Below are 25,579 nucleotides of genomic sequence, written 5' to 3'. Positions count from 1 at the left end.
AGGCACAAACTGCTTTGCATCAATATTTCCTAGGAAACCCCACACCTTTCTTTACCAGTTATGACAAGGCTGTTAAATACCAAGGAGAATATGGTATATACATATATAAGTGCTGGGTTCGCACAACCTCAAATCTCAAATGCCTCAGAAAATAATGAATTGAGTATTTAAGATATGAATATTAAGCATTAGTGCTTCTAGGGCTGCATGATCCATTCTCCAAATTATGAATATACAGAGATTATAAAAATGTTGAAAGAGAGCTATCATCCCTCTGGTAACATATTTGGTGACATATTCAGTATGGCTTCTTTGGGTACCTAACATGCACTGTTATATTCTGAGGGTGCATCTCATTGTATAAATGTACTTAAATAGCTTGCCTATGCATACATTTTTATATCAGTCACTGAGGCTACTTGTCTGATACAAACTGGTGGGGGTTAATATCTATCAGAGCCGAGGAAGAGCTAATAGAGTCTAAACAGAAAGAAGTGCATCCCATAATCATTAGCTCACATCTTCGGATTGGTGGTGGAATCCTTTGACTTTCAACATCTTCCCAAGTAGTTTGTGTGGTCTTTTCTTCAGAAGCTAAGAAAGAAAAGAATAGTTGTTGCACAGTTGTTTACATAGTATACAACTCGACTGTCCCGTGATTAGTTGTGGTCAGAGTAGATTAAGTCTGTGACTCCAAATGCCCAATTTTTAATTTTAGTAGGTAGGTATGAGTTATCAAAATCCGAAAATTTCTGATAACTTTCAGTAAAATAGTCCGACCAAATCCGCACTGATTTTTCCCCCCTTTTTTTATCAATACATTTTCCCGAAACTTTCCAGTCCCGGAAAAAAAATTGATTAAATCATGAAAAAAATACGAATTGTACTAATTTTTTAGATTTGACACTCAAAAACTCCAACTTTTTCGAAACCCACAAAATCTTTGGATTGTTGCACGAAACCCAGCAAAACCCAACTCGGCAGGTCTGAGTACTTTTTATTTTGACTTTTAACACCTTTGGGTTTAATACATTTAAGTTTAAAACATACAGATTTTATAGTAAAAAAAGTACAGTGTATCAGTTACCCCATCAGCAGTGTACAGTATACAATTACTCCAATTATTGTTATTCCTAAACTATCAACTATTCCTAAACTATAAATTAATCCCAGCATCACATCACCCCTTAGTTACCAAAACAGTCTATTATAAAAGATGAAATTATCCAGAAAGCTCAAAACATGCCAATGTTATTTTAGTAGACCATTTTATATTTAATTAATTTACCTTTCTTCTTTAATAATTATAATTATCCAGTCAGTAACACCCCTTAGTGCTCATTTAACAGAACTTCCAGTTACCCCCAGTCTTTACCTTACCACTGCCTTTGGTCAGGGGCAGAGGGCTACACAGAGGCTTGTAGAATGACGAGGCAGGCACCTGCCTAAGGTGCAAAGAAGTGGGGGCGCTGGGCAGGTACCTGTTCAAAAGTCTTCTGCCTACTCCTAGTCCGGGTGGCTCTCTCCCCTGTTGGTCTTACCTCCCTCCTCTTTCCCCCCTCCCCTTTATCACTCTCCCCTACCTCCTCTGCCATTCCCCTCTATTACATCCCACACGTACATGGGAGGGGGTAGCCGACCAGGTGCCTGGCCCTGTGCAGAGGCCTGCAGCTATTCCCATACTAACCCACCCATTGCAGAAAATTGGTTGATTGTAGCCTTATCTTACACATTGCACACTATTTAGGACATTGTAAATAATCTCTAACGTGTAGCTGTCAACTTATTCACATTAATATGTATTTGGTGATATGTGTTACAGGGGTCACAAATTAACTGCTCAATCAAAAACATGTACTATAAAAAATGCCCCAATAATGGGCACACACCAAGGACAGGAATCTATTGGGTTGTCACTGGCCATTCATTCAGGAAACACTGGCTTCTCAGTGAGCATGGAACTTCTCACATCCTGTTGATAGCTGTCATCATCAAACGTGGATATTCCGATGGCCATTTCACTATTATCCCAAATGTCCACCAGTCTATTGCTGCATTGTATTTCTTGTTAGCAAGCATCTGAAATGTAAAGAAAAGATGTTATCAAATCGTAAAATAAATTCAAATCATAACTTCTTCATTCATTGAACTCAACTGAAACAACGACAAATCTCCTCTTCTTTGGGGCGACTAATCTCCCAGAACTGCCTTCCCACCGGCTAAATTGTAAATTGACGGTGGGATGGCACTCGGATCGATTTGTTTTCTGAAGTTGCCCGAGGAAACTTCAGGCGACTTCGGAAAACAAATTGCTCCGAGTGCCACCCTGCCGGCGATTTACATTTTAGCCGACGGGAAGGAAGGGAAGGCAGTTCAGCGATATTAGTCGTCCCGAAGAAGAGGAGATTTGTGACTAATCTCTCCAAATCTGCCTGTGTGCTCTGACCCTAAGGGCTATGATTAAGGAGTGTTTCTGAAACGTGTTAGGAGTTCTATGCACTCCAGCTACCTAACTTTTTAAATGATCTAATAAAGAATATTTTTTACTTTAAGAGGTGGTGTGCCACTTAATTTTTTCAAGTTTTGAATTGCTGCAGTTGAGAAGCCCTGCATGATTTTGGGCACACCTGGTCCTCATCAGTCCCTCCAGAGCACTTTGGGAGGGGAGTGTAGGTGAGTCTGTGCCCTGCTATTGTGAACAATAAGTGTAATACATGCTACTCTGTGGGTAACTGAAATTAAATTAATACTTGTAGCCTATTGTTTTAAGCATAAATAACACTTGTTTTTGTTATTTCTTGAGTTAGATTGAAGCTATTCCATGTTTGCTCCTTGTGACGTAGATAAGTAGACTATCAGTGCAAAGCTTAAAGTCCATTATGCAGGGGGATTTTCTGATAATTTAATCATCTGGAGTCATATTTTTTTTCCATTTGCTTATAACTTTCAGCAATCTCATGGTTTGCCTCTGAAGTGAATAGAAGTTTTAAACATATTGAACAGTTTCCTACCTCTGGGGCCATGTACCAGCATGTTCCTGCTTTTCATGGTTTTGTGGTTAAACACTCCTTCTGCTGCAACTCCAAAATCAGCAGTCTTCACATGTCCTTGACAGGTAAGCAGGATGTTTTCAGGCTTTAAATCACTGCAAGAGAGACAATGAATTTGTTTTGTGGCTATTAGTAAATGATAAACTACAGCCCTTCTACCATAGTCCCATAAGGGTAGGACCTAACCTAACTGGGACTATTTTACCCCGTAACTGGGGCTAACTGCTAAGTCACCATATCATGCACTGATAATCATTCTTCCATAGCCTTATAGTGTTTTTCCAGTCCATAATTCCTGTCTGATACAATCCTTCATCCTACCCTTCCTCATTTTAGAACTATTCAGCCCCACTTTCCTTGCCTCATACCCACTAATTCCCCTTCTCCTACCCTAATTGCTCAGTACCCCTTCCCTTAATTCATATACCCCTCATTGAGCCTTTCTGCTTCCGAAAAAGCCTTTCCTCCAGTGGCGTAACTAGATATTACTGGGCCCCACAGCAAATTATTTTTCAGGCCCCCAAAATGTTTAGAGGTTGACTTGTTTCTCCAATATTTATTGAAATTGTATATGAATCAGGGCCTCATGAGGCCCCTATACCTCCTGGGCCCCCCTGCAGCCGCAGGGTCTGCTTCCTCTATAGTTACGCCCCTGCTTTCCTCTAAACTCAGCATCTTCCGTCTCCTTAATTCACCATATGAAGTGAGAATCATTGCCAATTTGCATGTATTGAACTCCTTGGTAGAAGTACCAGTAATCTGTGGTCGCACCTACAAATATAATTTGACCCTCCCTATTGTCCTTTCTTCATTCTGACTCCAGCCCACACAAGACAGCTGCCCACCTCTAAGGATGAAAGCCACAGGAATATAGGGCCAAAAAGTGGTGGGTTTCAACCAGAGAAATGCCAAAACATTAAATCTGCATCATTACCTTAAATATTAACTGAACAATAAAAATTTGTGTAAACAAGTGACCCAACCGTATACTTACCGATGGATGATGCCTAGAAAATGAAGATACTGATGCATATCAAATTAATAATAATAATAATTAATAAATACTCATATTGTATCCTTACTATAAAAAGCTAATTTTACACTACATCTAATTAGAAAGAAAATGTGCCTATGTGCCTCTTCCAGCCTGCCCTTTATGATTACAGTCAATTTCATAAACACCTGATTCTGTGGTGCAAATGGCAGACTACATAGTGCATACATGAGAAAAACATGCACCTGTTTCTTTGTACTTTGCACCCTGCTCTGCACTGTAAATGAGGCCCAGCGTCTGATAAATGTTTCATACCTCTCTGTGTCTTAACTATACATTCCTTGAAGTCCACTGAATTATCATGCATGTCACACTTTTACAACATTGTATGCCCTTTATTTTTTAGTTTTGACAGTGTTACCTCAGCTACAATTCTGGATATGGTGCATCCTTATGCGCCTTACATGCTGTATTCCTAACTCCGTTTATATATTTATTTATTTACATCCACCTTGTCTTAGCGATAGTCTCTGTTTTGACTTAAAGCTGCAGTTTCAAAGTCTTCTCTAAGTACACTAAGCTGTTGTAAACTTCCCATGCACAGTGTGTGATAACCCAGTGCTGGGTGTAGCGGAACTGGAAGAATGCACACAGAGATGCCAGACTGCAGATTAGAAGTCAGATGTATTACTGGCTGCTGTCTCCACACTGTTCACTCCTCCCCCTTCACTTCCCCTTCTTGTGTCCATAACCTTTCTCATTATTCCACCCAGTGCTAAGCTGCTAATGCATATTAAAATGAACATTTAGGGGCAAATTCATCAAGGGTCGAATATTGAGGGTTAATTAACCCTCAATATTCGACTGGGGAATGAAAATCCTTTGACTTCGAATATCGAAGTCGAAGGATTTTGCGCAAATACTTCGATCGAACGATCAAAGGAATAATCGTTCGATCGAACGATTAAATCCTTTGAATCGAACGATTCGAAGGATTTTAATCCAACGATCGAAGGATTATCCTTCGACCAAAAAAAGTTAGGCAAGCCTATGAGGACCTTCCCCATAGGCTAACATGGGGTTCGCTAGCTTTTAGGCGGCGAACTAGGGGGTCGAAGTTTTTTCTTAGAGAGACAGTACTTCGACTATCGAATAGTCGAACGATTTTTAGTTCGAATCCTTCGATTCAAAGTCGAAGTCGTAGTCGAAGGTCGAAGTAGCCCATTCGATGGTCGAAGTAGCCAAAAAAACACTTCGAAATTTGAAGTTTTTTTTCTTCTATTCCTTCAGTCGAAGTTAATGAATTGGCCCCTTAACATCACAGGAATGGACGCAACAACATTACATACAGCAGCCAAATACAGATGAATCCCTAGAGCATAAAAACTGTACCAATATGGTGGAGGCTGAAACGGGATATAAATGGAAACATTTAGGAACTGCGTTAGAGAGATTTGGAGACAGGCAACTAGTAAAACAAACTGTATGGCAGCATTAAATATAACATACGTTGGCTTGTAAGGCTGCCTAGCCATGGCACAAGAATGGACTGCCAGAAGTAACTTTCAGGATTCTGGTCTCCTTCTGGAGCATGCCCTTCTAATGTTCTGTGGGTGTCTTCCTGATAACTTTTACAGACACTCGTTCTTTCTTCATTGGTAACGAAGCCAAAAACACCTAAAAATACAAAATACTGACCAGAAATACTACAACTCTAACTGTAACAGAAGAAGTTTAGAAGCAAAAGACAGAACTCTGTCTGTTAATTGGCTCATGTGACCTAACAAGTATGGTTTGTTGGTTTGTTTGTGCACAGTGATTCATACGATCCCAGGGGATGGCCCTTATTTTTTAAAATGGCCATTTTCTATTTATGATCTACCCAATGGCACATACTACTATAAAAGTATATTATTATGAAAATGGTTTATTTACATGAAGCAGGGTTTTACACATGAGCTGTTGTATGCACTATCTTTTTATAGAGACCTACATTGTTTGGGGGGTATAGTTTTCCTTTAAGGCACTATAATATAATATAAATCATATGAGCTTTAATTTGAGCAACCAATTTTGGGAGTTTTACCCTTGAAAGCAAGCAAGTTCCAGGTAACAGTAGCCCCTGTGTTAAATGTATATGAAGCAATAGAATTCTCAATGAATCAGATGAAAGTGAGTGTAGGACTGACCAGGAATGACTTTGACATAGTTGGAAAGCTTAAAGGAGTTGTTCACCTTTAAATTAACTTTAAGTATGATGTAGAGAGTGATATTCTGAGACAATTTGTAATTGGTAATTAATTCATTATCTGTGGTTTCTGAGTTATTAAGCTTTTTATTCAGCAGCTCTCCAGTTTACAATTTCAGCAATCTGTTTGATACGGTCCAAACTACCCTAGCAACCATGCAGAGCATGCCCATAAAGACAAAAATAAGCAGGTTTTAAATAAGGGCCTGGAATATGAATAAGAGAGGGCCTGGATAGAAAGATGAGTAAAAAAAAGTAGCAATAACAATATATTTGTAGCCTTACAGAGCATTTGTTTTTAGATGGGGTGAGTGACCCCCATTAGAAAGCTGCAAATTGTTAAAAAAAAAAAAAGAAGGCAAATAATTAAAAAAACTATAAAAAAATAATCAATTAAGACCACTTGAAAAGTTGCTTAGAATTAGCTATTCTATAACATATTAAAATTTAACTTAAAGGTGAACCACCGCTTTAAATATATTGCAATATATGGACAAAATATCTGAGTTGTCCTTAATATATTTATAATGGGTTGAGTGCAGAGGACCTCTTGTATTTGTCTATATGAATTTTGTGGTCACGGCCTCATTGCTCCCCTACTTAATGGTTTAAAAATTAGAGAAGATAATATAAGAAGGGTAAGGAGTAATAAGCTGGCTTGATGATCTTTCCACAATCCCAAATTCCATCTCATACTTTCTAGGGAGCACATAACTTACATTGCCAAATGAGCCTTGGCTCTTTCTATCTAAACGTGGTCCCTGTATAGGCAATTTTCCTTCCTTCCTTTCCGGTGACAGGGTCCATGGGCTTCATCACTGAGCCTCTTTTGTAGTGTTACAAGGATTTGAATGCTGTACTTTCTCAGCATACACTTGTAATGCATCCAAGTTGTAATTAAGGCATACACTAGTGGAATACACCTCATGTTTGCATATGTCACCAGCTGTATATAAGTGATGGAATTATGACACAGGTGCATGGTCTCCCGTCCCTCTTAAGTATTCTTGCATTTTCCAGTGACTTTCATAATTTTCAAGCAATTTTGTGACAAAAATCTGCTGGCCACCAAAATATATAGAGGTTGACCTGTTTTACCAATATTTTTTGAAATCGTATATGTATTAGGGCCTTATGGGGCCCCTATACCACCTGGCCCCCCCCTCTGTAGTTACGACCCTGGTGACACGCAAATCTGTCCAATTTTGCTTCATGTGAAATTTGTGAAACAGTGACAATTTTTAAAAAGGTGTATTTTAACATAATTCATTTATTTTATAGAATTTTTTTCACTGCACAAATTGTGCTATTTTTGGGCCACTGTTGAAGTGCCCCTTGGCTAGTTTGGGGCTGGTTTTCTTACTGACTTTGGCTGGTTTTGAAAATTAGACCTTGTAACCCTGGGCACAGCTGCTTTGCCTTTGGTGCACAGCTGGCATCGCCCGGTACTGCTGACCAAGCACCTTTATTTGATCTTTTGACACAACAGCGGATGCCATTAGAGCTAGGACAGCAGAACTTCAACTTGCACTTGTTTTTGCACCTTGTAAATCATTTATGAGACACAGACAATCTTGTCTCATAGCCTTTCAGTCACACATGTCACAAAATACTTTTTCAGCCTAGTGATCTATTCTTCGCTGCTACTGTCACACAGGTGGCTGACTGGATAAAGGTGCTCATACATAGACCTATAAATGCTTGTGACTAGGCATGTTGATGTGGTCCTTGCAGGAAGGCAGGTGCCCAATGTTTGTCACAGAGATTCTGGAAAGTTGATGAAAATATGGGCAGGAAGTTCCTGAAGAAAATAACATGGGATAACATTTATAGTGAACGCATCAATCAAGATGGCGTATGGGTTGCTTTTCCTGTTGTTTGGAAGATAGCACACAGACAGACATGTTGGCACATATCACTTTTATTAATCTTCTAGCTATAAACAATCGTTTCTGCCTGAGCAAGGTATCTTAGAATTGTAAGAGCTGTGCGTATGTAGAAGCCAAACTGCAGTCTACATTTTTTGTAGTGAATAAAAGTGTCCAGCAGGCGTCAGAGGAACGCTGCAAGTCGATCAGTCGCACTTGCATTTTTACAAGGTAGACTGACCCCAACAGCAGCCCGTACCTTATGCAGTAGCCAACAACAGTCAAAGGGCTGAGTGGGAGCCGGCGGATACCAAGGGAAAGTATTTGGCAGCGCTATGCAGTGAGGATTATAGAGCAACACGAGGCTGCTAATGAGTGCCCAGCTTTGCGTTCGTACGGGAAACGGCAGGTAAATACCTTAGCAATGGACGGGAAGTAAAAGTAAGTACGGGCTCTAAATGGTGTTGCTACACACACAGCCGGCTCCTTTGCTACCACTGGACAAATGTACATCTGGGCAGTAGCCAATCAGTTCTTAGCTCAGACAGCTGATGGAGTCATTTATGCAAAGTGTTGTTTGGTTGCCATGGATTCCTGAACTAGTGCTAATTTGTACAGTGGCCTTAGTAACTCTTAAAGCTTCAGGTTGGTTCTTAACTAAAGTATATTCCCCAGAAGCTACATCAGACACCTGAACACTCAAAGGAATGCTTGTGGGCAAAAATGGAAGGAAGGGAAGGAAATAACTTAATAATAGGGCCCATAAGGACTTTTGGGACCCCTACTACCTACTAGCTGGTCTCTCCCACCACACGGGGCTCAGTTATTACTCCTCTGTCCTCCTGCCTATCAATGTAGGTTACCTATTAAATAATGTAGCTACACAATAGCACTGACAACAGTTTTCCCTGCCGAATTATTAGTATTGTTTATATAGTACAGGTATGGGAAACCCATTATCCAGAAAGTTCCAAATTACGGAAAGGCTGTCTCCCGTAGACTCCATTGTAAATAAATTATCCGCATTTTTAAAATTGATTTCCTTTTTCTCTTCAACAATAAAACAGTGCCTTGTACTTGATCTCAACTAAGATATAATTAATCCTTATTGGAAGCAAACCCAGCCTATTGGGTTTATTTCATGTTTACATGATTCTCTAGCAGACTTAAGGTATGAAGATCTAAATTACGGAAAGATCCATTATCCGTAAACCCCCAAGCATTCTGGATAACTGGTCCCATACCTGTACTGCTGTCTCTTTACAGAGTAGGGAGGACAAACACAACACATAACAGTTAACATACAAAGAATGAGAGCTTGCTAAAAAAACACATACATTTAAATACAGACTGAGAAAGGCCGTGCCTAAACAAGTTTACAGTTAATGGTAATGAGGTATAAGGTGGGGCATACTAATGCTTTTCAAAAGTATTTTGTATAAAATGTCAGGTATGTTGATGACAACCAACCCAACAAATTGTTTGGTTAAACTCTTCCAACATATTACTTGAAGGCTGTCAGAGGGTAGTGGGATTTGTATTTCAAAGGAATGTAATCTAATAATCTATATTAATAATAATAATAATAATAATAATAATAATATTAGGTTTCCCCATACCTCTTGCCAGCATCTCTCCCACCCCAGGGGGCTGTAATTAGGCCACTGTCCCCCTGCCTATTTATGCAGGTTACCTAAAGTACCTACAGAATAGCAAAGGCAATAGTTTCCCTTGTGGAATTATTGTTATTGTTTATATAGGAGTTATTGTTTATATAGGAGTGTTGAGTATGGCAGGCAAACACACTTACAGTACAGTTAACATGTACAAACAATCAGCACAAATGTAATAAATTAAGTTATTTGATCAACCTGAAAAGAAGCAACCATTGTACTGAATGAATATTTGGAAATAGAGAGGAGCACTTTTCATGTTACTAGGTGTGATGCAAGTACAAGTTGTTACTGCATTGATACCGAGAATCTGTCTGTGTAATCACACAATGGGAGTTGGGTAGACACAGACAAGAATACAAACACACCTGGGTAAATACACTTTAGTGTTCTCAGTGACCCATATCTCATTATTTCTTAAGACAGTCCATAGGGTTCCCCTATGTGCCTGGATTTATGGCTTATTCGTAAAGCAGTTGTATTGATGACTTGAAAACACACTGTTTCTATTTACCCCCTAGTTGTTGAATCTGAATAGAAAATAATTTTTGTTAACTATGCGGCTTGCACTTGTGGAAAGGGAGCAGTCAATAAAAGTTGTATAAGGGAAACCCAGCAGTGATCAGAAAGGTGTGACCTGTTGGTGATAGATACTTGTACTGCTGTTAACAGATTTACTCACTTTTTGTCATATGTGGGAAATCTGAAAGTCTGTAGAGGATTGTGACTGGACTTGTATGAGGTCAGTGCATTGTAGTTTAGCTCCAACTATGAACAGCAGGCGGACTGGGAAAGGCCAGCAAAACCTGATCTTATGGTGTTATAGAGCCAGTGCAAAGATTTGCTATCTTGCAGAGTAGTAGAAGAAATATATGCGTACATTTGGAATCCATGACCTTCATAATCAAACTGTTGCATTTCAGTTGGTCCACGAATAATTTTGGAAGTAGCATAGATTGTACAGTCGCTTGTTAGTCGGTTGTAGATTCTGGATTATTAGAGGGATTTCCCTGTGATCTGCAGACTCAATCCGTTCTTGAGCATTTTTCAGCTGCAATTGTAATTGTGCATCTTTTTTGTACACATCAAGATTTATAGAAGTTTCGGTGGGCCCTATGATCCTATTTTTTATTCCGTAACCTTTGTTTATTAAATTATTGTAAGACCCCTGTTTATTATAAATTACTGTAAATGCTGAGTAGCTTTCTGGCATTATATAAATAAATGATGATTATGTCAAGAACTGTGATTAAATCATCCATTTTGTTTCTTTAAAGGGGACCTGTCACCCTAAGAAATAATTCCAAATTCTTTCCTATCATGTTAGTCGAGCAAAACAAACTTTTCTTACACTATATTTATTATTTACATTTTTCCTCGAAAATCAGATGGCACACACTAAAGCATTCGTGCTAAATAGTTGTAGTTTTATTGAGATCCCCACAACGTTTCGGAGGCACAGCCTCCTTTCTCAGGTGCTCGTTGTGGGGATCTCAATAAAACCACAACTATTTAGCACGAATGCTTTAGCGTGTGCCAACTGATTTTCTATGAATATATGGACTAAGGATACCAAGAATTGCAGCAAGGATCCCAGATAGAGCACCACCCAACAAAGTAAGCAGATTCTGCAATACTATATATATAAAATTATTTACATTTTGTTTCCTTCAGTCTTGAAACTACACAATCACAACAAGCAGGCAGCTGAGAAGGGAAGGGGTAATGTAAGGAGCAAAGTGACATATACTGTAGAAATTGCTAAATGTAAAGTGAAAGTGATTGACTGCCCCACCTCTATGCCTCAGGCATAGAGGTGTGGAAAATAATATCCGATTGACAGCTCATTTATTTAAACACCTTTATAACAGGTATATATGTTTTAACACAAAAATAAATTGTGGTCCATGTTTCACTTGCAAAGGATTTTATTATTATGCAGGTTTTTATGTGTAGGGGACAGGTCCGCTTTAATGTCTGTGCATTGGCCTACCTCATTCAATTGTGACATTATCTTAGCCGCTGCTCTGCTGCGTATTTTAAATTTCTTCAATACCTCACTGTCATTAGCAGCATTGGTATCAGGTTGAGAGTTGGGTCCTAGATAACTAGTGTAGCCATAACAATAGTAAGCAAGGTCTGAGACTCTCGGGCTGAAGTTGTGACGGATGAGCTATACCTCTTTTTTTTCCTTTTCAGTCATCCAAACAGTTATAAAGCAAAATTAATATGGACAAATCTTCCCCATTGATTAGGGATAAAAAGCATGTGGATGAGGATCAATCTCTAAAGCCACAAGCTTGAATCATTCCCCCATGGCTCCCTTCTAAGCTACGCTCAAAAGAATATAGCATCAAGATTTTATTGAAATAAATATTCAAGAAAACAAGAATTTCAAAATAGGATTCCATGTCGTTAGAGCTCACTTCCTGCCAAATTAAGAAAAACGTAAATGAATATTTCTTTTTGTACAAATTTATCAAAATATCTAAATAAGCCGAATCATATAGTGATCAGTCAATGCATATGTTTTTATACACGTTTTTATGCAATCAGGCAATTGAGATTATTTTTTTAATAAATAAACATACATTTAAGATTTTTGCCCTTCCAACTTTTCTTTTTTTAAATTTTTTCCAAATTTACAACCCAAACTTACAATTTTGGTAAATATGGCTCTACAACTACATTGAAGGCCTCGTTATCATAATAGTACAACCATGACCTTTTTGGTTTGGGTGCCAATAAAGTTAGGCAGCAGAGCTGTCAACCCCCCCCCCAAATTGTTTTGGGAGTTACCAAATTTTGTGCCGTGTCCCCAGTCTCCTGTTACTCTTACGCATTCCCCCAATTTATGATAATGTTTTTCCACAGTTTGCAGGCAAAAAAAGCTGCATTTCTTTATTGTATAAGTATGTATATTGTATTTATATAGTGCTGCTTGAGAATGAAGCACTATACAGCAAAGCAATAAGTAACTGCGTTGTTACAATAATAAATACAATACAAATAAATACATAGTATAGTTATAATTAAGATAAAGAGCTTTGTGTCAAGAAGAGAAGCTGATGGAGGTCCCTGCCCCATAGAGTTTACAATCTAATAAAGGTCTAATGAAAAATGTGTGTGATTTCCGTCTTCATGTAATTGGTTAATTGAGTTAGATGATGAGCTCTTCCTCCCCCCTTGTTGCAGCATACACTTACAAAAGTATATTATTTAGAGGGTTTGCCTGTTCACTGGTAATCTACTTCAAAGAAGTTGAAAACTGAAAATAGTTTTGGTTTCTGAGTATGCCCTGTTTAGCTCAAGGCATGACAAATGTCATAATTTGTTTTTAGCTAAAACATTATGCACAAAGTATGTTCAGTACATGCCCTATTTATTGAATTCGTGTAAAATAAGAAGTATACTGCTCCTTTAAAACTGTAATGACAGCTGCAGGAAACCGCTTCTTTCCAGTTTAGCACAGCTTTCTAAGGCCTCAGCCTGGAAATATCAGGGCCAGTCAGAGATGTAGCATGGGTTCTATGTGCTAACTGGAAGGAAAGTGTGCCAGTATCATTTTACACTTGCATTGAGTGTGCTGACTCAGTTAAGTCTGTGTGTTCCCTTGGTTTTTTCCTGCTTTCAATTCTTAATGGACTTCTACATACATTTGACATCAATAAAAGAATAATTGCCCAGTGTGCAGTGAAGTCTGAATTTACATACTCTGAGTTAACATCAATTTATAATGTATTTTAATGGGTGCTTTTCCCTGATTCCCATGTTTTCCTGGATCTTACACCAAAACAAATTTTGCTCTGGTGTTCCCAAAAAAGGTTTAAAATTCTAACCTCATTCATATTTTGCCATTGTTCTGTCTGCAAATCAGATAAAACAACCGATGGGACTAGAGTGTAATTGCTGAAAAGAATTGCAACAAATAACAACAGTTGCTAATCTATGGAGCATACAATTATTTATCATATTGCTTCATGGATTGCATCAACACTGCTTAGCCAACAGAAAGGAGTGTTGTTCTTCTGGGCTTGGGTGTAGGCAATAAAAAATTTTTGTTTGGTATATCTTAACAATATTACCCTTTGATCCCCCTCCCCCTATTGAGTTATCTTCAGAATTCTTAACTTTATTTGTTTTGTAAGAACAAAGAACACTTTTTGCATTTTTGGGACTACTTCACATAATGAAAGACATTAAATGTGTCAATGTTTTCTGCAGTGGCATAACTAGATATTAATGGGGCCCACAGCAAATTATTTTTCAGGCCTTCAAAATGTCTAGAGGTTTACCAGTTTTACCTATATTTATTTAACTTCTATATGAATTTGGGCCCCTATACCTCCTGGGCTCCGCCCTACAGCTGCAGGGTCTGCTTCCTCTGTAGTTACGCCCCTAATTTTCTAATGAATCCTATCTGTGCCCTTTCTAACAAAAACATACACTGAAAAGATAGCTTTCGAAAAACAACATTGTAAAGTTCAGGAACAGTCAAGTTTTGTAGTCATTCTTTTTCAGCCCTAATCTATTCAGATATGTTCAATACCAATGCTATGTCTGACTCACAAATATTTATACAGTATTAAACACATATATTCAACCCTTTTGTATTTACAGCATGTGTACATAAATATGACCTAACACGTGATCTGTTTTTTATGCAAGTCCTAAAATTAGATAAATTAATAAAATCGAATAAAAACATTATACTTGTTCATTTATTTATTGAGGAATATGATCCAAATTTACATATTTATATGTTTCAAAAATATGTGAACTCCTAGGATTACCATTTTATTTAAGGGGGAAGAGTCAAGTGTTTCAATCAATATCATCATAATTAGCTGTTCGTGTGGAACGTCCTGTCTTAAAGGGCTTCTCTTCTTCTAAAATACACTGTTTACACTGAAAATAATTCACTCTACAATATAAAACTTAATTCATTAACTAACAATTGTATTTTTTTAGTTGTAATATTGGTGTGTAGGTGCATCTCAGGTCATTTTGCCTGGTCATGTGCTTTCAGAAAGAGCCAGCACTTCAGGATGGAACTGCTTTCTGGCAGGCTGTTATTTCTCGTACTCAATGTAATTAAAAGTGTCGCAGTGGGACATGGATTTTTACTATTGAGTGTTGTTCTAAAATTTACCAGGGAGCTGTTATGTGAGACACTTGCCTGGTGGTCTAGTGGGGGTACAACAGGGACGCCCGACGCATCAGTCCCTTTGGTGCCGTCCCCCTGAATGTGTGATTTCTCTTGCTTGCTTCCGGGTTCCCGTCACTCTTTAGCAAACTGGCCATCTACAGATCATGTGGCAGAAGTCTGTTGAAAAAGTCTTCTCTGAACAGACGAGACCGAAAGATAACTTTTGTTTCTAAATACCATGTCCATTTCCATTTTATGGAAAGTCTGAACACATTTCTGAGAGTTTTAGGGTCAGGTTTTATGTGTTAAAGTTTTGATAATGAAGATGAAATTGCCCTTTAAACTGCAAATCTCAGTTCTCCCAAGAGACCTGCTTATCTTACATAGTTACAATTGTTTCTTTGCTTATCTTAAATAATTACAATTGTATCAAAATACAAGTGCTGAGTGTTCTGGGCTCTCTGCCAAAAGCCTCTTATTTTAATTAAGTTTCAGAAACTCAGTAAGAAATCCTTGACTGCAGGCTGAGCTATTAAAATCCAGACTGTCCTGCAAAAAACGGGACAGTTGGGAGGTCTCCTCTGTATATAGAGTATATGTAGCCCTCCCATAAAACACACTGGCTAGATCACCACTTTAACCACAAATGCCTGTAACTAGATGATCATTTATAAAAGGATTTCTCAAAAGCTAAAACATCTTCACCATTTTTACTTTGATAAATTAACATAAATAAGCTGTAACTATTATAAATAATTATGAATCTTCAGGGCTGGTGCAGCTTTGTACTGTTAGGGGGAAATTCATCAAGGGTCGAATTTCGAGGGGTTAAATCCCTCGAAATTCGACTGGGGAATAGAATCGAATAGAATCGAATAGGCAATTCGGGCGAATTTACACGCTGGCGAATAGTCGAATTGGCGAATATTTGCCAGGCGAATAGGCGTTTGAACGAATATTCGCTCGAAGGATTTTCAATCGATCGAATGCCTTTTTATTCGATCAAAACCTTGGAAAACAAGCCTATGGGACTTTCCCATAGGCTTTTAAAGCAATTCGGTAGGTTTTAGGTGGCGAAGTAGGCAGTCAAAGTATTTTTAAAAGAGACAGTACTTCGACTATCGAATGGTGAATAGTCGCAGCGTTTTTGTGCTCGATCTATTCGATTCATTCTACTCAGGCGAATTTACGCCAATTCGATAATCGAGGAGCACAAAAAACTACTCGAAATTCGAAGTTTTTTTACTTCGAATCCTTCACTCGAAGTGAATCGGCCCCTTAATGTCATGCTGAATTTGACCCGTTTCGCTTCGCCAAAAATTTGCCGCCGGCGAAATGTCGCAGACGCCCATTAAAGTCTGTGGGCGTCAAAAAAAATTTGTGGCGCGGCGAAATTATTTTGTAATAATTTTCGGCGAAACGAGGCGAAAAAATTCGCCCATCCCTAATGCTGATGAATCATTATCTAATCTAATCATCCTGCTGGTGAATCACAGGAATTACATTCATGCCATTAATTGCTGTACAATTAGATCAAAGAGGTTGTTTTTGTTCTGTTGAATAAGCAACTGGATTTCAGAGGATGAAGGAACTAGATGTGGTACTTGATCAGGTTGGCTGCTGACCTCCCTTGTGTGCTTGTTTAAAGTGCCATCTGCAAAACCTATTTTTCAGTACTAAAAGGCAAAGTGCAATCTGATGCATTGTAAATGTGTGGTCTGACTGTGAAACAACCCTGCAATATTGGCTTGCCATATTGATCTTTGTTTGACCAGCTTTAACTTGTCAAGATAACTGCGTTCAGCCATTCTGACCCTAACAGATAACAATGTTTGCAATGATTTTCAAAATCAAACAATCTATATCAAGCTTAAAGAGCAAATTGATCTTTGATTTAACTTTTAGTATATCATAGAATAGTCCATTTTAAGCATAATTTCTTATAATTTTTTAATTATTTAACCACTACTTCAAATGGGGGTCATTGACCCAGGCAGCCAAAAAGACTTTTGATCTGTGAAACTACAATTTTATTGTTATTATTTCTCTTTAGACCCTTTATTATTAACGGAGAAGCAAACCCTAAAGTTAAAAAAACCCTACCCCCTACCCTACATTGACCCCCGCCTCTCCCCCAGCCTAGCTGTTAATCTTGACTACCCCTCGGTGCAGATTCTGTCCAGCGGAGTGCACGGGCGCCATCTTCTTCTGTTTGGGAATCTGCGGGAAGTAAGTGTCGTATTGTCGCATGCGCAGTTACAGCAATTTTCTGTTTCGCAACAACTGCGCATGCACCAAAACTCAGTGAACTTCGCTGGACAGAATCTGCACTGATGGGTAAGTAAAGACTTAAAGGGGAAGGAAACCTCGTCGGCGCTAACCCCCCTCCCCCCTCCCGTGTATTGCCCCCCCCTCCCTCCTCCCCCCTGGCCTACCCCTCCCGCTGGGCAAATGCCCCTTACTTGTTACTTACCCTTCTGCGCAGGTCCAGTCCAGGGAGTTCACAGCCGACATCTTCTTCCACGCGATCTTCTTCCTCCTTTGACCGGCGTTTTGGCGCATGCGCAGTAGGAGCATTTCGCCGGTACGGATCTACTGCGCATGCGCCAAAAGTCACGCACATGCGCAGTAGATCGTACCGGCGAAATGATCCTACTGCGCATGCGCCGGTCAAAGGAGGAAGAAGATCGCGTGGAAGAAGATGTCGGCTGTGAACTCCCTGGACTGGACCTGCGCAGAAGGGTAAGTAACAAGTTAGGGGCATTTGCCCAGCGGGAGGGGTAGGCCAGGGGGGAGGAGGGAGGGGGGGCAATACACGGGAGGGGGGTTAGCGCCGACGAGGTTTCCTTCCCCTTTAAGGGCATTTGCCCAGGGTAGCAGCTAGGCTGGGGGGGGGGGAGGGAGGGGTCTATGTAGGGTAGGGGATTGGGTTTTTTTTAACTTTAGGATTTGCTTCTCCTTTAATATTCCAGTCTTTAATGCAAGTCACTGCCTGGTTGCTAAGGTAATTTGGATCCTAGCAATAAGATAGCTGGTGAAATTCCAAACTTTTGAGATAAAGGTCTCAGAATAGTACATATACAGTAGAATAGTCTCAGAATAGTACACACTACATTATAATAAAAGTTAATTTAAAGATTAACAAAGATTTTTTTACATTGAATCAGCATTGTATTTTAGGTTTATTGTCAATTAATACAAACATGATTTTTAAACTAGGAGGTAGAATTAACATTTGAATGGGCATAAATGATTACGGGCATGAAAATCATGCCAAGTGTGTATCACTTGTCATTTAATAGAATGATACCTATAATAATACATGCCAATGGTATTTTCAGTGATGTCAAGTATGGGATCCGTTAGCTGAAAACCATTTATCCGGAAAGCTCCGAATTACAGAAAGGCCGTCTCCCATAGACTCTACTTTATGCAAATAATCCAAATGATTTCCTTTTTCTCTGTATTAATTAAACAGTACCTTGTACTTGAGCAAAACTAAGATATAATTAGTCCTTAATGGAAGCAAAACCAGTCTATTGGGTTTATTTAATGCTTACGTGATTTTATAATAGATGTTAGGTATGAACTCCAGGTCCCGAGCATTCTGGATAACAGGTCCCATACCTGTATTAACTAAAGGCAAAATGAAAGACAGGAAAGAAGGAGTGTTTTGCTTCATTAGCTGTCCGTTGTAGAACACAGAGAGACAACCCCTAAATTAATCACAGTTTTCTTTACTTATCAGACAGTTTCCCTGCAATGAAGTCTTTTTGTTTTGAAACATGATGTTTTTCAGGCTCACGGTCAGTGAAATTGATATTCATTTTTGCAGACGTAACTATATATTTTTCCCCCATTTTTTTGAATTTAAATATTCCATGACTGCCTTTACTAAGTGGAAGATCTAATACAGGAGGCCAAAGTAGTTGTGCTTTTAAAACATCACAAGCAGAACAGGTTGAACATCTGCAAGGAACATGCACATTCTTGAAAATATCCTTTGTCATGTCTTAAACAGCAGATAGCTGTGCGATAAGGCTTCAGCTTTGTTTACATTCCCTTCAAACATATAACTCTGCAGTGAGCAATTAGAGCTGGAAAGGGCTGGGTGTCTCCCAAGCTGTCCTTTTTTTAGAACTTTGCAAGAGGCGACAGATCTGTAAGGTGCTGTTAATTGTAATTTCCTTTGTTGTATGAATTGTACCTTCTTATTTGGTTCTTTTTTTTTTTTCTAATTTTACTCTGTTCCCAAAATACTTTTCACACAAAAAATGTACCTTACTTTTATTATGAACATGAATCTTTTCTTTTTTTCAGTTCAATGTTTCTTTTATTTTTCATTTTTCAAAAAGAAGGGGATTTGAATATGGCAGCCATCAGTATGTGAACATTAGGGATAATAGTGGCCACTGGCGAGTAAGGAAAATAGAAACAGAGAGAAGAAATTAGGGTACAGGCTGTAGTCCATATATGTGAGATGCAATTAACTGTCATGCAATTATTATAGGGTAGCTAAAGTGATATATTAGAATATTGTGTTTGCATAACTGTCCATGTCTATTTATATTGAAGAGTGTAAAGCGGAGCTGCCCTGTGGTTTATCAAGTATAATCTGTTGTCACTAGAAAAGTGTTTTTTAAGATCGTAATGGTGTTCAAGTAAGATAAAATAGTATACTTTTTACCTTGTATTATCACACCATATTATTATTGTATCCTTCAAGTTTTGGTAGTACATTGCTGATTGACCTTGTGAGCAGTTGGATCCCATTTTACATGTTATCTCTCATTCCAACCGTACTTGCATATAAATAAGAGATCTCTGGGCTACCATAAAGGGGAAATTCACCTTTAAGTTAACTCAGGGAGTCACATTTATCAAGGGTCGAATTCCGAATTCATGTGAGTTTTCCCATAAATTCGAAATTCGACTAGTCGAAATTTATTGACAAAATCGAATCCAATTTGAATTATAAAAACTCGATTTGAATTTAAAAAACTCAATTCAAGTTTTTTCCTCCAAAAAAAAACTTGATTGGCAGGAAGGCTACAAACATCGTCAAATTGGTCCCTGGACCTCTACCATTGACTTATACATTAATTCGGCAGGTTTCAGGTAGCGAATAGTCGAATTTGAGTTCTTAAAGGGCCAGAGTATTATAAATCTCAAAATTGGAATTTCGATTTGAATTTAAACTCGAATCGAGTTTGGATAATTCACAATTCGAATTCGAGAGCTTTGGCCAAAAAAAAGAATCGAAAATTCGAATGTTCACTTGACCCTTAATAAATCTGCTCCTTAGTATGGTGTAGATTGGCATTATTTTAGCAACTTTCCCAGTGATTTTTTTGTGAGACCGTGTATTTTCCTAAACAATAGAAAAGTAACATTTGTGTAACTGAATCACAGCTATTTTCAGCTAGTTTCACTTCCTTTAGGTTTTCCTTTCTGAGTACAGCTGGCAAAGACACAGAAGATATAACGGCTAATCAGAAAGGTATACTTCAGTTCCTCTGTAACTTTTGTTAATAATACAATTGTTAAATGTAATTAACTTTAATAACTTGTTGGGAAATATAACTGGAATGTATGGGCACTAGGACATAATTTTGTAGAGGTGTAATGTGTATTCTGTTCTTTTGTTGTGTTTTTTTTTTCATGTCATTCACCAAAGAATCTAAGATGCAGTATTTATATATAAATAGACAATATTATGCTAAATATTTCTCTTTTGCCTCTCATCCAGAGCCAGACGTGTATTTCATTGTAAATTTCAGATTGACTAACCTAACTATAAAATGTTGTGATGGCACATATTTTTTCAGTTGCATTAATGTTAATAAATTTTATTTTCTAATCTAAAAGTGTATACACTAAAACAGGGGTGCCCAAAAGGTAGATCAGATTTACCAGTAGAACTTTAGCTGGTGATCGGTAGATCTCAAAACATGTCAACAAATAGCTTGTCTAAATCACCCTCTTATTTCATGCTTTTCATTCAGATATTTATCATGTTAAGGTTACATAAGAAATAGTTGTTTGTTAAACATAGCAATATATATTCTTTCATAAATCAATATAATATTTCAGTAATATTTTCCATGGAACAGAATACTAATTGCTTTTATGGATGTAGATCATAATGGGACAACATCACTAAAACTAGACCTCGCATTAGTAAATTATGGGCATTCCTGCACTAGAAAATGTGTAGTACTGTGACATTTGCTGGTTGTTTTTTTAGTAAGAGGAGAGAAAGAACTGCCTTTTGCATTAGTCACTTCCTGCTTTGATTTAACAATGCACACGAGGAAGGGAGGAGTTCAAGGACAGGCCTTTTTTTTTTTTTTTTAGCCTTCCGTAACATTACCATGCACTGGCATCAGTCTGTCATTTGTACCAAGGTATGTACATTGATAGCTACACTCACTATTGCCAATGAGATTCTTTTATTCCAGGATAATTCTTGTAAGATGTCTGAGTTTTTATGAGATATACTGGTTAATATTGTTCCTTTTTTGGTATTTTCATGTATTTGCTACCTTATACAGAAAGCTTATTTCTCTTTTCTCTGTAATAATAAAATGGTACTTGATGGTAACTAAGCTGCATGAATCTATATTGGTGACAAAACAATCATATTGGCTTTATTTAATAATTAAGTATTTTTTTAGCAGAGTTTATACTTAATATTGTCTGTTTTATAGTATGTATATTAATTTGCTCTTTTGGGGGCAAATATCTTTCAGCTTTGTGGTCCCACCCATTATTGCCTTAAATATAACCTAATAGTTTGGTTAGAACATGTGAACTGAAATACTTCTATAAATATGCTTGTATAAATGCAGGTATTAAAAATATACATGACACAGCAAAGGTGGAACACTGCTAATGCTCTGTTTGGAACTCCCCACTGTGTCTTTTATGTCATTCATTCTTAACATACAGTATATGTATTATAAGTAGACAAACATTGTGTTAAAAGAAGATCCACAAACCAGGTTAAAAACACTACTAGCAACTTAACCTCCACGGGATGAGATGCATAACCAAAAAATAATACAGCCTAAACAGTATAGCTTAAATTTATCATTAATTATTGTGTCAAAATATGTGAAATCGTTTTTTTTTCTAGGAAGAATTTGCTGAATTGTCTCGTAATGCATTTGTGAAATTTAAAATTCCTAGTAGTCTGCTGCTTAGTCTGTTTATTGGATGGCTTCTGCACTAACTGTGAAGTGTGAGAGCCAAATGCTTATAGATGATGGCATCCCACCTGCCAAGAAACCCAGGTAAGATTATATATTTATATAATTATTTAAGATTACATTGTTTTTGTGAACAATAGTGTGTTGTGTAGCCTCAGCTCTGTGTGTTTTGCTTGTTGATTCCTGGTGACCCCTAATCTAAGCTTCTCATCAGCAGCCTGAAGCATACTGAACATATGCAGGGTGATATTTAAAAGCCTGAAACTTTACTTGTATAGGACTGCTGAATCAGCTGGTTCCATAAGGTCAATATATGAAATAAACATTTCTAGCTATATTCATTTGTAGACTTTCTTTAAGCAATGTAAATATGATATCCTTGTTATATACTGTACATGTGATCAGTGGTACTTTTTCACTAGAAGATATGTCAAAGGGATTTGTAACATATTACAGGTATGGGATCTGTTATCCAGAAAACCATTATCCAGAATCTCCGAATTACGGAAAGGCCATCTCCCATAGACTCCATTTTATCCAAATAATCTAATGTTTAAAAAATTATTTCCCCTTTCTCTGTAATAAGACAGTACCTTGTACTTGATCTAAACTAAGATATAATACATACAGTAAGAAAAAGAACATACTATGGGGTTGAGAAAATGCCACATTTTGAAGCCAACATCATTTATGTTAAAACAAAAAAAAGAATCAAATTGGATTTTAGCCAACTACAATCCATAAACTGTTTGATCCTGCAGTCCTCTGTTGCCATATAATGTGTTCTTGGCCTGCAATATGCTAAAAAAAAGCATTTTATTTTATTTAAAGCATGAATCAACACTCCATCAAAGAACTGAACCGAAGTACAGGTATGACCCTGTTATCCAGAATGCTTGGGACCTGGGGTTTTCCAGATAACGGATGTTTCCATAATTTGGATCTTCATACCTTAAGTCTACCAGAACATCATGTAAACATTAAAGGGGACCCGTCACCCAAAAAAATTATTCAAAATCCTATTTTATCACATTAGTCAAGCAAAATGAACTTTAATTACACTGTAGAAATTATTTGAATCTTGTTTTCTTCAGTCTGGTAATTCAAAATGATAGCAAACAGGCAGCAGCCATTTTGTGGACACTGTTATTAAGACAAGCCTTGCATCATCTCAGAATCTTGTTTGTGCACCAGAATGGGGGACCCGATGTCCATTTCTATGCACTGGCTACACAATTAAATGTTAAAGAGAACGGGGGAATGTGGGGAGAGCAGTGAAATCTAGTAAGTGCTGAATGGAAAGTGAAAGTAATTGCCTGCCCCGCCTCTATGCCCATGGCATAGAGGAGGGGCAGACAATATTTGATTGACAGCTGATATTTTTAAATGAGCTTACAACGGCCATGAATGCTTTAATAAAAAATAGAAATTGGATTTCATGTTTAATTTGAAAAGGACTTTTATTATACAGATTTTTGTGTCTGGGTGACAGGTCCACTTTAAATAAACCCAATAGACTGGTTTTGTTTTCAATAAGGATTAATTACCGTATATCTTAGTTTGGAATCAAGTACAAGGTACTGTTTTATTATTAAAGAGAAAAAAGAAAACATTTAAAAAATTTGGATGATTTGATTATATTGGAGTCTATGGGAAATGCCCTTTCCGTAACTCGGAGCTTTCTGGATAATGGGGTTTCCGGATAACGGATCCCATATCTGTATAATACACAATATGTTTCTTAGTTAATTGTAACAATGTTCTTTAATATCACTGAAGGTATTAAGATTTGAACATTTAAAAAGATATGACGTAATTTACTGCTTTTTATGTAGCAATGAGATTGTTCATAATTTACATTACTCATAGCAGCTTTAGAGAAATGGCAGTAACTAATTTATGAATTAACAGTGTTCAGTAGGAACCAACCAATGTTGATTTATATCAGCTTAAAGAGCAAGCTCTCTAGTTATAGGGCTGCAAGTGGCAAAACATAAGAGGCAGGCAAATACATTTTTTTAAATGGAAATCACTTCAGAGCAAATAATTATTGTTAACTCTCATTGCTGCAAATACAAGTGACAATCCCAAGACCTTCTTGAGGTATGTTTGGGCTGAATAGAAATGTATAGGCTCTTCATAAGATAAGGATTCAGAATGCTTTTCTAATATGAAGGGCTCGTGCAGAGTTAAAGGAGAAGGAAAGGTTAAAACTAATTAACGTTTTATGAGAAAGGTCTGTATAAATACACCAGTAAACCCTGAAAGTAAGCTGCTCTAAAGAAACACCACATTCCCTTCTATTGTGTACACATGGGCTTCTGTATCTGACTTCCTGTTTTCAGCTTCAACCTCCAGGGCTAGGGCTTGAGCATGCTCAGTTTGCTCCTCCCTCCTCCCCTCCCTGCTGTAATGTGAGCCCAAAGCTATGAGTGAGCAGAGACTCAGGTAGGAAGTGATGTCACACCAAGTTAAAATGGCAGCTGCTATCCTAAACAAACAGAGACAGTGTCTAGAGAGGTTTGCTCAGGTATGGTAAAGCATTCGAAAGAATAAAAATGGTGTTGTAACTTGCACTATTGTGGCTATTCTATTGGCAATGAACTGATTTGGTAGCTTTCCTTCTCCTTTAAACATATTATCCACAGGTCTTTTTCCTGTAAAATATAAGGTCATTATTTTCCGAGCCCTGTAAGTCCCAGATGCAGTTACTTAAGCCACTGATCAGTAACAAGCATATTTTTCCTAAAATGCTATATTTAGGCAGGCTTATACCATTTCCTTGGTTGTTGCTGCATGTGATTGTTTACATTTGTTGTGCTTCTAGAGAAATTTCCAATAGAGCCTATTTGACGAATCATAATGTTTTATACATAATACAAAATGTTTGCAAAATACTTTACCCGGTATTTTGAAAGGCGTATACATTTTTATAAGACTATATGAAAAAAGTAGTAAAAATAGTACATAGTCACATTTTAAGGACCAAGGAAAGCAGTGGAGTAGATTCTAAACATCATTTCAAAATCTTTAATATATTTGTTACACAAAATGTTTTTCATTTCAGAAAGCTCTTGCCAAGTTTGAAGACAAAGAAACCTCAGGAGCTTGTTTTGGTTATTGGAACAGGTATAAGTGCTGCTGTTGCACCTCAGGTTCCGGCTCTAAAATCTTGGAAGGGACTAATCCAGGCCCTTCTTGATGCTGCTAATGACTTTGACTTATTGGAAGAGGAGGAAAGCAAAAAGTTCCAGAAATGCCTTCATGAGGACAAGAACCTTATTCATGTGGCTCATGACTTAATTCAGAAGCTGTCACCGGTCAGTGTTATCCAGAGTCATGTTTGATTGGTAAAAATATTTTTTTAGTGCTATTCACAACAATGT

General features: G+C 37.7%; 1 protein-coding gene across 17 annotated transcripts in view; it reads left to right on the top strand.

Annotated features, from left to right (window-relative positions):
* Positions 1-8,381: 8,381 nt before the first annotated feature.
* fam118b.S (family with sequence similarity 118 member B S homeolog) overlaps positions 8,382-25,579 on the top strand; it is a 50,596-nt gene continuing 33,398 nt past the window's right edge. For 5 of the 17 annotated variants that reach the window (XR_005963038.1, XM_041571340.1, XM_041571342.1 and 2 more), the window contains exons 1-4: positions 8,384-8,569; positions 20,424-20,482; positions 22,121-22,277; positions 25,261-25,513. Coding sequence is in view for 15 of the 17 variants with exons in the window: in XM_041571340.1 (XP_041427274.1) it covers positions 22,201-22,277; positions 25,261-25,513 (330 nt within the window). In the remaining 2 variants the exon portion in view is untranslated. Of the gene's footprint in view, positions 8,602-20,423; positions 20,483-21,363; positions 21,390-22,120; positions 22,278-25,260; positions 25,514-25,579 lie in introns of those variants that run through there. The other 12 variants (XR_005963039.1, XM_018227809.2, XM_018227808.2 and 9 more) reach the window with 8 other exon arrangements.

This window comes from Xenopus laevis, chromosome 7S (genome assembly GCF_017654675.1).
Source record: "Xenopus laevis strain J_2021 chromosome 7S, Xenopus_laevis_v10.1, whole genome shotgun sequence".
Lineage (NCBI taxonomy): Eukaryota > Metazoa > Chordata > Amphibia > Anura > Pipidae > Xenopus > Xenopus laevis.
This window is presented reverse-complemented; position numbering and strand designations above follow the sequence as displayed.